Raw genomic sequence first — 17,160 nt, forward strand, 5'->3', positions numbered from 1 at the left:
TATGATTATTCTCTCATCTGATTCATCTTGGCCCACCTTCTTACAACTTGTATGTAGAAAGGGAGAAAAGGGGACCTGGGTAGGAATTTCTAAATCTCTGTCATCTCTAATGCTTTCCTCAGTTCCCCCTTCTCCTCTTGATAAGCCATTCCTCTTCTGCCCCCTTTTCATCCCAGGAAGCTCAGGAAAGGCAAGCAGGGCAAGTTGTGATTTTTATGTTTTCTGCTGGTAATTCTAGACCAAGTGGTCTTCAAATGGTGGCCTGGGGAGCCTGGAGTTCCCAAGAAGCCCCATGGATCACAGGAAGTGAGTATTGCTCTAGGTCATACCCTCTAGCTCACTCTGATCTGTTTAAGCTTCCTTTCAAGATTCTGTTTAAACAACGGCTTCCAAAACTTTAAAAAGTTAAAATCCCTGTTCTGATGAGGCACTGAAACCCCAGATTTTACAACTGTCAGTCCTAATCTTCTTTGGCCCCACTGCCAAGAAACTTTCTCTACTTCAAATAGTTTGTATTCTTTTTCATTTCCGATGCTCTGAAATAGATATGTGAACAAGCAAATCTTTGTGTACTTATCTGGGTGACTTTCTCAGATGCTCAGCCAGTTCAGCAGACATTGTCTTCTTAATTTCCAGGCTCCAAGAGAAGATAACTACAATACTATTTAACAATAGAGATATTTGAAAGCCTCAAACTTTTACTGGCTCCTGATCCAGCTGGAGAACTTCCAACCTCTGGAATTCTAGGGAACCATCCTTCCTGATGCCCCTGTGGCTGCTAGGAGTGAGGGAAGTGAGAGAAGTTGGGCAGCAGAAGCTGCATAGGACAATTGGCTGCGAGTTGGTGGAGGGTTGGAGAGATACTAACTCTACAATTGGTCAACAAATAACTTCTTTATGCAGTTTATGACTTTGGGCAGAGAGAATATGAGCACCTGAAGGGAGCAAAAGCTCCAACCTCTGGACCTCTGCTGCGAATGCTCATCCCAGATTGCCACAATGCTCCCTTCTACACTTCATTTAGGTCTTTGACTCAAACGTTACTTTGTTAGAACTGCCTTAAGACTAGAGCAAGAGGAGCCCCAACCTTGGGCTCTGAGTGATCCGGTTGTCTTCCAGCCATGTTCCTTTCCACAGAGCAAGAAACTCATGGGCCAAGAGGATGTGTCCACCCAAAACTCCTGCTCCCTCCCCTTCTTCTATCCTATATCCTACTGTTAGTACTTGAGTCCCTAGAACTCACTGCCCCAATAGCAACAGGCCAGTAGCTACAGCCTGCATCAACCTTCTCCCACGGTCTATCGTCTTGAGGAGCCAAGGAGTGGTCAGAAGAGTCTATTTGTAGGAGGCATGGATGAAGCTCAGATGTGCACACGGGGATGCTACAGATGTGGGCACAGGCTGCTTGAAGTATGGGACAGAGTTGAGGTGCAAAGAGAAGGAAGAGGACTGAGGGCCAAGGACCAGGTAACCCCCAAGCCACTGCATTCCAGTGCACATCTCTGAAGAGTCTAAGAATACTAAACTTAAATTTGGCCTTCCAGATTATTATAAAGGTATATACATCAAGATAAAAGATAGAAATTATACATAACACTTTTTATAGTTTTAAAATATGTAAACATGTTATATGTGGGCCTCCATTTGTACTATTGACTTGGTCCGTCCCTGACCACCCTGTCTAAAATAGCACCTCCTCTGTCACTCTATTCTTACTCTATTGTATATCTCTTTATAACATTTGTCACCACCCGATCTGCATTTACTTGTGTATCATCTCTTTATCCCACTAGAATGTAAGTTCCATGCCCCTAGAGTCTTTACTTTTAGGACCTAGAGCAGTGCTTGGCATCAAGATACTACTCAATAAATCTTGAATGAATAACAAATCGAGTCTCAGTGGGCTTTCAGGTGAGGTGGGCTAACCCAGAAGACACAAAGAACAAAGATCACTTGCGACAACCCTGTGAGGAGCACCTTCTCCCCTTCAAATAACTCACTCAAAATAGTGGAGCTACAAAAGTTGAACAGGAAAAACCCATTAACACTTAGTGTGTATGAACACAGGATTAGTCCATCAGGTTACTTGTGAGAGGGACATCTGAGTGAGTCTGAAGAGCTCTGAGTAGTCTGGAGACTAACATGCAGGGGGTTCTGACAGCCCCGAGCTGAGGTATCGCCCCAACAACCTTATGAGGGTGGCCAGATGTGGGTGCTGAGGAAACCAACCCAGACCAGCCCACAGTGGGAGGGGGGCTTCTTATCCATGACTAGGAAGCCCTCAAATAACGTCTCCCTTTGGATGGTCACGGAACTCAGAAAGGGTAGGTGCATCTGATCCCTGTGGGGTCTCGGCGGTCACAGACTCCAAGACTATCCTACCACGCGTCCCTCTTCTCTCCCACCTGCTCCTAATTCACAACCCTTATTGCTTGGTGGGATCCCTGGAACTTTCCTGGAACAGCATAAATCTGGAACTGCTCCAACGGACTCCTCTTCCGTCGGATACGGGGGCCGCGAGAGACCAAACAACCTCTGCGAGTCCTCCGCGGCCACCACAACCTTCGTCCAGGCCTCTGCTCAGCGGGCGCCCCACTCTTTTCATTTGGGGATGGGGCCCCAGGGACTGGGCTACGCGGCCCGACTCCTGGGGTCTGGGGCGGAAACAGAGCTCTCTCCCCTCTGAGGCCTCAGTTGACCGCGAAGGGGGCGCTCGCCTCCCGACCAACTCTTATTTCAAGCTCCGGCCGCCGCCCGCCCTGGGGCCCAGTGGCCGGCCGGCGGGGCGGGGCCAGAGGCGGGGCCGTCCGGGGGCGGGCCCCGGGGCGGGGCTAAGTGGCTCCTCCTCGCGAGCGGAGGCAGGAGGAGCCGCCGCGCTGCCTTGGCACCTACTCTCCCGAAACTTGTGCGCAGTGGTGGGGGCAGGCGCCGAGGATGGGGAGGTGCGGCCGCTGCTTCGGGCCGCCGCCGTCGCTGGTGCTGCTGTCGCTGCTGCTGCTCGCGGTGCCGGGCGTTGGCGCGGCCCAGCGCTCGGCGCTCTACTCGCCCTCCGACCCGCTGACGCTGCTGCAGGCGGACACGGTGCGCGGCGCCGTGCTGGGCTCCCGCAGCGCCTGGGCCGTGGAGTTCTTCGCCTCCTGGTGCGGCCACTGCATCGCCTTCGCCCCTACGTGGAAGGCCCTGGCCAACGACGTCAAAGGTAGAGAAGCCGGTACCCGCCGCGCCTCGCCCACTCGGGCCGACCCCATCACCTGCCCCCCGGAGGGCCCCTCCCTCCTGGTGCGCTTCCCCCTTTCCCGTCATCTCTTCTCTGCCCTTCCCACGCCCCCCACTTTCACGTCCCTCAACTCCATTTTTGGCTCCCGTCCCTCCTCTCCCCTTGCTTTTCCCCCTTGGCCCGCATCCCGAGCTTCTCTCCCCTTGCTGCGGCCTGGGCGCCAGTCCTGCTCTGCTTGTCCTGTTCGTCCTCTGGCAGGTTGGTACCCCCATCCCTGCGAGGGGGTCTCCTTTGTTTCTCTTCATGCTCCACTGACACCTTACAGCTTCCTCTAGTCCAGCCTGTGGCAATCCGCTTCCTCTCGCCCAGGGACCCCTTGTCGCCTTCCTGCTAAGTTCCCTAGCTGCTGTGGATCAGGGCCGGGGAGAAGGGAGAACTGACGTTCATTCTGTTGCCCCTACCACTTTTCTCCACCTCCTTGGCTATCTGACCCAACTGGTACATAGACTTCCTTTCTCATCTTTAGTTTTGATGTGGATACACTCACCTGGTAGAGTTTTCCTGTCTCCCTTCCAGGCCTCTCCTGACTTGCTGTCTCTTCCTCCTTAGCTTCTGGGCCACATCCTTTATTTCTGTTCCCCGTGTTCGTGCTCCCTCTCAGACCCTTATGTTTTAACCCCATGAACCCAGAGGCCTTTGGTGTGTGTTTGGCCCTCTTTGCACTTTGTGATTGGGAATTCATTGGTTTGAGCACTAAGACCATATTACCTTGATTCCATAACGCCAACAATTGTGAGATAGATACCCTATTTACACGTGAAGGATAGAGGGATAAGAAAACCACTAAATGTGTACAGATTTTAAGTTGTGTCCTGTTACAGAAATGCTAAAATTTTTAAAAACTCGAGACTTAGAATTGAGGAAATACAATAATACAGGTAGTCGCTGACTTTCGATGGTTGGATTTTGGATTTTAAAACTTTACCATGGGTTTATTGGGAAGTTGAAACACCATCAACTCTGGAGCATCTGGACTTACCATGGTTCAACTTATGATTTTTACGATGGGTTTACTGGGGTATTAAATGCATTTCAACTTATGATATTTTCAACTTATGATGAGTTTATCTGAACATAACCCCATTGTAGGTCAAGGAGCATCCATAATAGTAATTACATGAATGTCCTGAAATAGTTATTGAACAACAGCTGTGGGCATCTTAGGGAATAGGTTTCGTTATAGAAAAAGGAGAACTGGAACCATTGTTCCCTTTCTGTGCTATGGGTATCTTTTTCATAAACTCAACTGTATGTGGTAGAATAGTACAACCACAGATGTCAGTTTTCAAGCTCAGCCTCCCTCTTCCCCTGAGCAGCTTACGAAGTGGTTACTGAAGTAGATAAATGGACTGATGTGTATGTCTTTTAGCCATATGGTCCTGAATAATTATTTTCACACACAACTTAAAAACTCTTATACCTCCAGTTAACACTTATCCACATGCCTTTCTGGTCCCATCACCAGAATGTGCCATCTCTGAGCAGCCCTTCAAGCTATTTCAGTGATGTGAACACATCTGGTCAGGGCAAGAGGGAGGAAGGTTATGGACCATGGAACTGAAACACCTAAGAGGAGGTAATCTCAGGGGACATAGTGGGCCCTAACATCATAAAAATTCCCTGATCACTTTCCACTTTGAGTCTGTAAGAAGTCTTAATGGCTGCCGATGCGTTCCTTCTGGAAGATTCTTCTAACTTGAGAGTGCAGGAGGGGAAAATTAGCTTCCAGTGACTCATGTGTTTGGCTTCTTGCACCCTATGAAGTTTTCCTATGAATTATTGCATATCCAGCTTGCTCCTGGATGAGGGGTACCAATTCCAAAAGGGATCTTTCCCCAGTGCATGGAGTGACAGTCTTTCCAAAAAAAAAAAAAAAAAAAAGCAAAAGCAAAATTTAGCCCCTGAAAGGAAAATGAAAGTGTCAAAGTCTGTGGAGGTGAACGAGGGGTAACTGGGAGGTGGGAGATTTAGGCGGAAACTGGAGGTCTCCCATGAGCTGTTGGTGTGAGTTGGTGCCCTAAACAAGATTGTGTCAGGGCAGGGCACTGGCAGAATCTGGCGTCAGCCAGCAGTGATGAAGAATATCCTCCACCCCAACCCAAAGGAGTGTTTCCTGGTGAGGTCCTGCTGAGAAGCTAGGTTGGTCTCACCTTCTCTCTGTGTTCTGAGGTTCCTTGAGAAAGTTAGGTTGTGGGCTCTGCTCTCATAACACCCAGGGCTGTGCAAGTTTAGCACATGCCCTTTGTTGACGGTACATGTTTCTTGAGGCAGGAGGAGAGAGAGTGTATACAGAAGGACTTGGGAGAAGAGAAGAATTTTGCAACACTGCCCAGATGGCTTCAGGCTTTAATGTAGCTGGATAGGGTTCATTGCTTCAGTGACTTGGGTGGTAGATTCTCTGGGCAGTTGCTGCCCTAGGGCAGAGCACTTGTTTCTGAGGACTGGCTTGCTCCTTTCGCAGAGCAGCTCCTGTTGTCTCACCGAATGTTTGGCAAATCGATTGTGTTCAATTTAAACCTTCACTACTATTCGCTGGCTAGCTAATCAGCAAATATTTGTTGAATGACAAAGCATTGTTTACATTGCATTTGGGGAAATGAGCTACACACAGCAGGAAAATTGGCAACAGGAAGAAACTGTTTGAAAGGGCCAAAGGAGTGGTTCAGACATTTCTTGCTGTAGTAATTCAGGGAAGAGGAAAGTCACAGAGGACTACTCTGGTCACCAAAGGCCTTCATTTGAGCAGTTATTTATTACAAACTTGCCTATGCCAGCACTTTGCTAAGGGCCTTTACAGGCCATTATTATGTATAATCTTTACCTGAGAAAATATCTGAGCCATAGATATTGTCTTCTTTTTTTACAAATAGGTAACTTGCCCAGGATTACACAGGTGTTGAAGGAGGGTCTTGACCCTAGCTCTTTCTGGGCACATAGAAAGGTGGGTAGAGGAGGAAGGCTATTCCAGGTGCTAAGACAGCATATGCGGCACCATGGGGATAAGATTTGTAAGGCGTGTATGTTTGAGTGACAGTGAGCAGTGTTGGTTTTGCCTCCCTTTCTTTTTGAGAGCACAGGTGATGTCTCCTACTTGTACCCCTGTGATGCCTAGCACAGAGCCTGGTACAGAGTAGGAGCCCACTGAACACTTGTGGCAGCCAATAGCCTGAGCCTCACAGGATTTCAAATGAGAATGTGAGCAATGGAACCATCTGCTGGTGCTGTGGCTCCTCTTTTGACTTAGACCTGGGGTGTCAGCCAGTTGTGAGGGGTAAGGAAGGCATTTTGTCTATCCCATGACCTCACTGCCCAGAAGCCATCAACAAGGAAGAAGGAAAGGACATGGTGGTGACTGCATAGCACTGCCAAGCTGGGCATGGTGTAAGCTAACCCTCTGTGTCAAGAGGACTCCTGAAGACTTGGGTGGGGAGCCAGAGCTGAGAGTGGGCAGGGTCTAGTCACTAGAGTGCCAGACCTGACTGTCGGTATTTGGGTTGGTCTGTTCCTCTGTCTTAATGGAGGCTGTGTTAGTTCATTTTCTGTTGCTTTTAACAGAATACCTGAAACTGAGTAATTTATAAAGAAGCAAAATTTATTTCTTACAGTTTTGGAGGCCGGGAAGTCTAAGGTCCAGGGAACACATCTGGTGAGGGCTTTCTTCTTGGTGGGAACTCTGTGAAGTCCTGTGGTGACCAGGGTATCACGTGGCAAGAATGGCAAAAAAGCTCTTGCATGTGCTCTCCTTTTAAAGCCACTGGTCTACACTCATGACAACCATTAAACCATTACTCCTTGAATGATTTAATCCATTCATGAGAGTATAGTTCCCATGATCCAGTCACCTCTTAAAGGCCCCACCTTTCAAATACTGTAATCGGATTTCCTTCCCTCTTGACACTGTTGCCACAGGGATCAAGTTTCCAATACATGAACTTTTGGGGGACACATTCAACCCATAACAGAGTCCCAGATTTTCTTAGCACTCAGAGGCCACATGGCCATTTTTCTTGTCAAGAGTTGTTTGCCATCCAGCACTTGAATAGTTGTCAGAACTGGAAAGGGCATTCAAGACAATCCATTTGACCCAGGAGGAAACTGATGCCCAAAGGGGAGGCATTTGGAGCTCATGGTGCTTCAGCCAGCTATGACCATAAACAAGTCTTATGACTCTGGATCCAGTGCCCTTGTGAGTTGGGGAGGGGATGCTGCCTTTGATTCCAGAAGGAGCCTGATGGGGGCTCAGCAGAATCCCCACCACACCCTCACTACAGAGTGTCACCTCATCTACTACTCCAAAATGTATAGCTGTCCTATCTTCTCCTACCCCCCACCTTTCCCCTCTTTATTTGCCCATTTACTTTGTTGGTAGTAGAGAAATTACTCTGCCCAGGAAAATAATTGCACCAGGAAAAATTCTCCCCACGAATATAGCTAGACAGATACTGCTGATCATTGTAGTGTTATGCTTTCTGGGTGGTGGTATTTAAGTCACCTGACACTTCAGAAAGCCTCCCTTACCCAAAACTATTCCTCTTTAACAGCAAAGCACTTTACTTAAATGCAGCTTTGCTTTACCAGTGGAGCATTCAGACAAGGGTCCTCTTTATTCCTTTTCCTGTTACTTGTCAAAAGACAAAATTACAATAAATTTAGTTTAAGGATCCTAATTAGCTTTTATTCATGATCCTAGAATTTGGCAACATCTTGTTCTAGAAAACAGAATGAGAGGGGCCGGCCCGTGGCTCACTCAGGAGAGTGCGGTGCTGATAGAAAACAGAATGAGTGTTCCAATGAGGTAACCAGAGGAGGTTGGCTTTAGAGACAGAAAAAGGCTGAAGAAATCAGAAACAGAGAACAAAAAGCAACTGGTCATTTCACAGTTACTTTCCTTATAAAAGTTAAAGCATAGAGGATTTTTTTATAATGCCAGCTAAAATTGGCTTGATTGGAGATTTGGCTATTATCTATCTCCTGATTTCTAAGAAGGTCAGATAAACAACTTAGTTTCAGCTTGGTGGAAAGGAACTTCATGCATGAATACTCCATTTTGGTTTGGTTATTGGGCCTGGTGTAGGAGTTCAGTCCCAACCAATGGCCTCCTATACATTTTATTTAACAATTCCCCCCTTTTGGTCAGACTGTTACCTAGATGAGTGTGTGACCAAAAAAACTTAAGGCATTAGCACCACTCTGGAACCATCATTTTGGCTTTTTGGTCTCAACATGTCATTCACAGGTTACGATGTCCTTGTTATCATGCGTTTCTTATAGTTTTTATCATTCCATCCAGAGAAAGATCATTTAGTGTTCAGCAGATGGCTGCATGTAGACAGTTAAGACTTTCTGAGAGGATACAGTGACCAGGGAGATTACTATTATGACTCTCAGGAGGATAATACCAAGAGTTTACCCCTTACCCAGCATCCTCTTGAACGAAACAAACTGAAATCAAATAGATCAAAGAATGAGCCAGATAAAGAATTTATCCTTTTTTTTGGTGGCTGGCTGGTACAGGGATCCAAACCTTCGGGTTATAAGGCTGTGCTGTAACCAGCTGAGCTAACCGGCCTGCCCAGGATCTACCTACCCATTTTAACCAAGTAGACTGTTTGTTAGCTTTTTGCAACTGAGTCTCTACAATACCCGATGTATTTATCCATGTGCAACAAGAGGTGTCAGCAGTGGCACAGGTTCCTCGCTGTTCAGCTAGTTGGTAGAGATTCTGTTATCTAATATCCCATGACTGGGTTAAATTCAGGCAGGAAGTGAGAACAAATGGGTCTAGAAGTTTAACTCTATAAAGGGACCACTAGTACAATTTGAACAACAGTTGTGTAAGAGATGTTGCTAAAGTTATCCACTGGGTGGACTAAGGTACCCCTTAGGTCATGTAAAGATGTGGGTTTGGCATGACAGATCCAACATTTCATCAAGTTACCTGCAGAAACTACTGATTGTGAAATTCTAACTACAGCATTATTACGCCAAGCAAAAAAGGTAGGCATAAGCAAGGAACAATTATGAGAGGTAAGGGTCTCATTATGATAGGAAGTCTTGTTCTGATATCTTGGGAAAAGCTATCCACAGCATGAAATCATCAGCTTCTCATCCTAGTTTGAATGTCTCTGCTCATGGCATGGGGTGGTTTGATGAAGTCTCTGTGTGGCCTACACATTAGCCATGGGATTTGTCTCTTGAAATTTATACCAAGTTGTCCAGCTTCAGCTTATAGGGCCTCAGGAACAGGGCCTTCTGAAACATCCCAAAGTTAGTTTGAGGTGAAAAAGACTTACCTTAGAATATGATTTTGTAAAGTTTGTCAAAAATATCAAAGGTTTTAAATGTTTGATCAAAATAGGGTCACAGGTAACTGTGAAATAATAGTCATTCATTTAACCACAATGATAATTAAAAGACTTCAAAAGGCAAATACAGAAAATTACATAGTTGTAGCTCTTTAATAGAGAAGACTAAGTTTTCTTAGTCAAAGACCTAATACAGACAACATGAAGCATAGAGAATGATCTTGATAAAACACAGAATCTTTGTTTCATAGGCCTATTACCTAAAAGGTAAAGAAAAGCCTTTCACTATTTTCTATTAAGAGCATATCAGTACACCAAGAAAACCTTGTTTTAACACAGAGAACCAAATTCTGGTTTTGTACTTTCGATATAAAGCCTCATTAAACAAACAAACAAACAAACAAAAAACCCCCACAACTTATAATACATTCATTCAGTTTCATCCTGCTTGAGCACACGAAATTCTTTTCACAACCCGTCTACAACTTCCTTATACCCATTAGTTTGTCCTATACTCTTCCTCTTTCTCATTGTGAAGTAACCAGTCACTCTGCTTTTGGGTAAAATTACTCTCTTTTTTCCCCTTAACCAAAACACATCCTCATATTTTATAACTTTATAAAACATGCCTTACTTCCCTCACATAGGGAGTTATTTCCTTTCTTATTTCTAATTTTAGTTATCATATTTTAATTAGGAATTTTAATCCTTAGTAATCTTAATTTCTAGTGAAAACTAGCAAGCATTGTGAACTGTCTTATATCATCCTTTACCATTTCATTATTTCTAGAAATGTCACCGGGCACAGGTCTAGCTGCCCAACCCTTTTCAAAAGCAAACCACTCAAAAGTCAAATGTTGGTGAAAATGGAAGTCAGCAATACCAGTGACCTGAGGAGAGATGTTAAACTAACCCATCTCTCCAGTAAACCTGAAGGAGAATCACCAGACTAAAGCCATCTCAAAGACCCAGATTTACTGAGGGGTTTTTAAGAAGGGGGTTGGAGGAATGGAATGTGGGAAATGAAAAGCAGGAAGGAGGGGGACATTAGCTGTAGGGACTCCGTGCAAGGAGCCAGGTGCAGGATTTTGCTAAGGCTCCATCTGGTGTCTGTTCCTGTCCTTGATATTATCTTAGGATCCTGCTGGAGGGGTGGAATCAGCATAGCTTTACTGATGTCTTCCTTTGTTTCTCAGCGTCTGGATAGTACGTATCCAGTGGCAAGTTTGCAGCTTCGGGCTAGCTGGAAAACAGCTTTACATTTATGTAAATAATGTCATCTTGCCCCATAACCAAGGTTCAAGTATCAAATAACCCTGGGAAAAGAGGGAACTCAGAGAAATGTATGCTAAGAAAAAAAACTGTGCCCTTTTAAAATCTTTTAGAGACCATGCAGTTTTAGGTCTCAACATGGCTTCAATCCTGCTCACTCCAACAGAAACACGTGTTTCCTTAATATTTCGTGTTTATGAACAGATCCAAATGTATTTAGCTTCTCTACACTGTACAAAAACAAGATACCAAAACATACGTACTTCAAACTTATGTTCAGCAATTAATGTTTCAGTATTTTAACTTACTTAGAAATGACTCAGACATTTCATGAATATGTATTACTTAATTTAGCATGACTTTAAGATTTTAAGTTACTGAAAAGGATTTTTAAATAATGACAAATTCATCTATAAACTTTTATCCCATTTATATTCACTCAATTTACTTATTCTTAATAATAAATGCTTGAATTGCTCCTTAAACAAAACTAGCCATTAAAGGAATTTAGAAAATGTAACCCCAAAGTATGTTGCTCTGGTATATTGATTACTTTGAGCTAAAGGCACTTGAAGAATAGGTCTTAAACAGGTCTTGAAGAATCTAAATTAGGTCTTGAATTCTGTGTCTTAACTAGATTTCTGAATTCAGGGTAGAGCTAATTAATCAAAGTGCAAGGTTTCTGAATTCCCCTTATCTGCCCAAAGACAGATCCTCCACAAGGAATTGAGTTGTCATCAATCCTCTCCCCAGGGAGTTCCAGCAACAAGGGAAAATAAATTTTTACCATAGGAGAGGAGACTTTGCAACACCCCAACAGTCCCTGTCACAAACCATCACTCACTTCTTTAAGAGCTCATTCATCCTTTCCCCAAATCATTTACTCTGAAGATATCTCTCTTCTTCACCTCCTGACCATTATACCCATTCTAGCAGGGGGTTAGAGTCAAGGGACCCTTGACCTTTTCTTGATTGACTTGTGTGATTATTGCCCTAAGCAATTGTTAGCTAGGTTGCTCATTGTAATCTTTGCCTTTTGGCTTTTAAAATTTCTCCAAACTGGGGTAAATAGAGCAGACCAATTTGGGGCCCTGTAATGCTGGGGGACCAGCAGGTGGATCTATTCAACCTTTGGTAGATTTAATCTTTGTTTTAACCCTATCACTGTCCACTTTATTCATCCAATTTTTAATAACCATCTAAAATTTTTTTCCCTTAAATTTGCATTTCCAAAGGGATGGCTCTTAGGTAAAACAAGATAGAGAATTTACATCTCAAAGGCATGGAACTTAGAATTCAGACCTAAATACCATTATTTACCTAGACAATGACAGGTGTAGGTAGGAAGCCCAATTAAGAAAAATAGTCAAAAGTGAGGCTTGTTTAGACCAATGTTCTCTCCCATTGTAAGAATTTCTAGTGATTTTTCTTTATACGGGTCAATTTTTTGTAGAGTTTCGAAATAACCAGGTAAATATCAGAAAGACGTATTTTGGAGGATGATTTAATTCAGTAGGCAGTCTTTTTAACTTAGCTTCTGTGTCTTACCTAGATCTCTGAATTCACGATACAGTCAATTAATGAATTGGGCAAAGAACATTTTTTGTGCCTGACTCAGCATGGATATCTCTGAAAAATAAGCAAACCTGCTTGACCCAAGAGCTGAGGGCAATTTATCTAGCTTTCTTTTCACCTTTGGGGTGAGTTAGTAACTAAGCAAAAAGGTTGGAAGATTCTGTTTTCTTATCAGTCCCTTAAGCCTTTTGTTTGCCTTTTGTAAAGAGTCTTTTTAAAGAAGCAATGAAATTTTTTGGCAATTTTTTTTTTTTTTTTTTTTTTTTTTGTCGTTTTCGTGACCGGCACTCAGCCAGCGAGTGCACTGGCCATTCCTATATAGGATCCGAACCCGTGGCGGGAGCGTTGCCGCGCTCCCAGCGCCGCACTCTCCCGAGTGCGCCACAGGCTTGGCCCTTTTGGCAATATTTTTTAGAAGCTTCTGCACATCAGTAGGTGTACCTGGGTGGGCCTAATTTGGGAGCTCTCATTTTTTAAACGCACTTCTTAAAGTTCAGTGTTGTTCACCTGGAATGTTCCACATATGGCTGTCATAATTCTAAATTATCTTTAGTAAAATTTTGCCATTTTTATAAGGATTGTACTTTCTGGGGCCTAAGTTTTATACATGTAAAAAGCACCTGCAGCCAAAAGGTGGAGTACTTGGTTCTTTAGAAATTAAAGATTCATTTTTACATTATATGTTGGATTTTTCAAAGCCGAGATAAACACCTAATAGGGAAACACCATGGGGTTGTGTTGTGTAATGCTTTCACAGTGTTCCTTTGTTGCACAGTTTTCCTGAAGCTGGCAGGTTACTTGACCTAATATCAAGTAACCCAGGTCCATGACCAGCTTTTCTAAACACAGGTGTCTTATTTTTTTTGGTGGCAAGCACTCTGATAGCTGTGAAGTGCCCAACCAGTGCTCCCCCAGTTAAGTCATGGCTTTGGCTTTGAGATCCCCTTGACCAACTTAGCCAGTGATCTTCCCTACCTAATTACCCATGGAAAAGAAATAGAGGATAGGACACAAAATCCCTGTGAATTTCCAAAAGCTGATGTTCACACCTCCTGCAGTAATTGCCATTTACTGCCAGTTTCTGTCTGATCCAGTCAGACACCTGAGGCTTCCCTACAGGACCTGTCCTATTTCTGTGGTGACTTCTGCTCTTGTTAGTGATGTGTCAGCCACCGCAAACCCCAGAAGATCATATGCTCTCTCACAGCACAAACTAACCTTTGGTACCCACGCCAAGGTCATGCACACTCTCATAGCACAAACTAACCCCGGATTTGAAAGCCAAAAAGATCACAGGGCTCAATATTAAAAGAGCAGAGTCTGACCCAAGAAGAACTTACAGCCCTCGGGGCTCTGTGAGGAAGACAGGAACTCAAAAGGGGCCAGCGGGCCTCTCTTGCATGTCTTAAGGGGCCTCAGGAGTTGTCAGCAGTGTCCTCCGCATCCCTTTGTCATCTCAACTGTCAAAAGACAAAGTTACAACAAATTAGAGACCTTAATTGGCTTTTATTTGCAATTCTGGAATCAGGCAACACATCATTCTATAAAACAGAATGAGTGTTCAGTGAACTGAGCAGAGGAGGTTGGCTTTAGGGACAGAAAAGGGCTGAAGAAAGCAGAAACAGAACAAAAAGCAGATGGTCATTTCAAAGTGACTTTCCTTGTAAAGATTAACACTGTGGGGACTCCTTATCGTGCTGGCTAAAACTGCCTTGTTTGGGGATTTGGCTGTTATTTTCTCCTGATTTCTAGGAAGGTCAGGTAAACATCTTAGTTTTGGCTTTGTGATGTGGAACTTCACTATGAGTAACCCTATTTTGGTGTTTGGTCTCTTGGGCCTAGTGTAGGAGCTCAATCCAAACCAATGGCCTCCTGTACATTTTACTTAACATACTGGAATAAATTGTCAGGTCCACAGTGCTTAGTGTCAACCAGAGCTTTATATGTCATTATGCTCATTAAGGTATTGACATTGATATTCCTGAGAAAGATCCCGCAGTCAGGACTTTCCCAGCACCCGACTGGCCCCAGACTCTGCCCCCCCTCCCCCTGGAGCTGGGCTAGTAAGGAGAGGCACTGGTTCCATTTCATGGGGGATGGGGAAGGAAGGCATACAGAGAGTGAGGCAGCGACAGCCAGCGAGCAAGGGGCTGAGAACCCCCCGGGCACCACCTTTCTTCTTGTCCTCCACGGCCAACAGCCACCCCTGCCCTCCCTGGGTCTCTTTTCCATGCTGAGCCCTCTTGAGACTAGCACAGAGGCTCAAATCCTGGGTTCAGGTCCCACAATCACCATTGATTAGCTGTGTGCCTTGGGCCTGATTATCTAACCTCTCTATTTTATTATAGTGGACGAAAGCAGGTTAGGGATAAATACCTTTTTACTTTCCTCATAGGCTTGTTGCCAGCACTAAAAGAAATAAGTCAGGCACACAATAAACTCTCATTACATTGCTAATATCATCATCATCTAAGTAAGAGCTGAGTCTTTGCTATTGACTGACACTTGTGAGGTATAGAGAATATTTAACTAGAAGACAAACGATTTTTGTCATTCTCAGTCTCGTGGGTAAGGCTGTAATCGGAACAAACAGCACAAATGTAAAGGTAACGTGCTGATGGTCAGGTGGAATCAAGTCTGGTAGCCCATGGACAAGCCTGGAGGCTTCTCTGTCTGTTTCCTCATTTGTAGAGTGGGAGAAAGGATGCCCACCTCAGATGGTGACAAATGCTACCTTCCTATTCCTGCAGAATCTTCATGCCCCAGTGGGCAGTGGCCATCAACTCTGGCCTCAGGGATGCACTCTTGGAGAGGGGAGGAGCAGTTGAGGCCTTGTGGTCCTTGGTCACCCTGCCGAGTGGCCTTGTGAAGCCCTCTGCACTTGGTTATCCGAGCGTCCTCACTAGTGGAAATCCGTCAAATTACCTCTATTCTGCTCTTATATCTAATTGACTTACTGACACTTCTTGAGAACAGCTTGTCCTCTCCCGTGAGTCTCCCCAGAACAAGGAGACCAGAGCCCTAGATGCAGAACAGAAGGAGCCAAGGTTAGAGTGTACCAGATGACCCTATGAGGTGACCTGTGCTTCCCACCCTCTCCTGGGCCTCCCTTGGGTGGGAGGCACAGAAAGGACCTGGGTGCTCTTGCCAGTGATCCAAGGCCAAACTCTGTACCCGGGCAGCAGGCTGCCATTGGGGAGCTCTTCTCTCCTATGTCTGTGCTTTATCCCCTACACCAGCATTCAAAGGTGACTCGCTTTCACCTAACCACCCCACCCCCACCCCCGCACTCCCGGACCTGAACGAAGACTGAGGCTGAGAGCAAAGAGAAAATGTTCTGGCACTAGATCTGCCAAGAGACAGCCCCTGGCCTGGGTAGATTGTATAATTCAGTAAACATTCACCGTGCCCCTCTGGTGTGCTGGATAATGGGGGGTGCTAGGCAGTGAGGTTGCAAAACAAAAAGACATTTGGAGATGGGCGGTCTTGCAACTGTGTGGTGGAAACAGGAAGGGGCCCTGAGCTTTGGGTTCGTGAGGCCGCCCTTCCTGGGGGAGAATAGTATTCAAACTGAATTGTACCTAACACACAGGAGTTCGTGGGGAGGGAAAGGATGGGCTGTGGAGAGGCTCTTTCTTGTGGGGAGTGGCCTGGAAATGTGAGAGAAAGAGAGCACTGTGCTCTCAGGGAAGGAGCATTCCTAGAGCATAATTTGTGCAAGTGGTAAGAGGAGGCTGGAGGTGTGGGCAGGGCCAGATCCCGAATTGCCTTATGGCTTTCAGTTTCTGAAGGCAATGGAACCACCAAAGAATATTGAGTAGAGGGTGATGTAATGAGGTCTTTAGGTAGAAAAGATCATTTGACGGCTGGAGAGGCCAGTGAGGGGTGGAGCACATTAGAATCTCGCTGGAAGGAAATCAGATGTTTATATGAAGAAGCCCTGCCATAACAAACCCTGCACTAGCCCACTAGACACGGAGGGTGGGTTAGAGGTGAGGTGAGCAGAGAAGCCAGGTCAGGTGCCCAAGCCAGCCTCAAACAGGGGTGAGGAGGCAGAGGATTGGGTGGGAGAGGAGGCCTTGGAAGGAGAATAGACAGGATTTGGAGGTGGGATGCCTGAGCCTGGCTCATAGCAGACCCTGACCACACCCACCTCTGTGCAGGCTGCTCTGCAATGAGATTTAAAGCCAAAGGATACAAACCAGCTTGCAGTGGATAAGCTTAAGCTGCTGCTCTCATGTGCCAGGGGAGTCAAGAGAGTGCCCCAAAAGGGGTTTGGCGAGGTGGGTACTTGGGGAGGTTGGGGGAATGGCATGTTAGCATGTAGCTCACCTGCTAAATACTTCTTAAAGTCTGTCTCTGCCAAACACTTCCAACCGCCTCCTGCCTCCCTCACCCCTTTTCCCTTTCCCTTTTCCTCTTTCCCGCATACTCCCTGCCTCCTGCCAGGAGTCCAGAAGCTTCAATGCCTAGAGCAGACTTTGAGAAGACAGGAGAGGGAAGGAGAGGGAGTGGGTTTGGCTGAAGCCTTCCTAACAGTGCTCTCACCCCCTCCCCCTCTCTTGTGTCAGCCCAAGCAGGACCTGCTTCGCTGCTTTCCTTTGAGAGATGGGTAGGGGTCATTAGGCTCCTCCTGCAGCTGTCTCATGGAAGTGAGGGTAACACTCCTGCCTTGGGCATAAAATGTTCTTTGGAACTTGATGCCTTCTGAAATCACCTTTGTTCCAGACT

The 17,160-nt window shown here is 45.5% G+C and overlaps 1 protein-coding gene across 1 annotated transcript in view; it reads left to right on the top strand.

The window, feature by feature from the left end:
- The first annotated feature begins 2,891 nt into the window (after positions 1-2,891).
- Positions 2,892-17,160, top strand: part of QSOX1 (quiescin sulfhydryl oxidase 1) — a 45,072-nt gene continuing 30,803 nt past the window's right edge. Inside the window, exon 1 of the mRNA XM_063105217.1 lies at positions 2,892-3,199. Within this exon, the coding sequence (XP_062961287.1) occupies positions 2,935-3,199 (265 nt within the window). The 5' untranslated portion in view covers positions 2,892-2,934. The remainder of the gene's footprint in view (positions 3,200-17,160) is intronic.

This window comes from Cynocephalus volans, chromosome 8, assembly GCF_027409185.1.
Source record: "Cynocephalus volans isolate mCynVol1 chromosome 8, mCynVol1.pri, whole genome shotgun sequence".
NCBI lineage: Eukaryota > Metazoa > Chordata > Mammalia > Dermoptera > Cynocephalidae > Cynocephalus > Cynocephalus volans.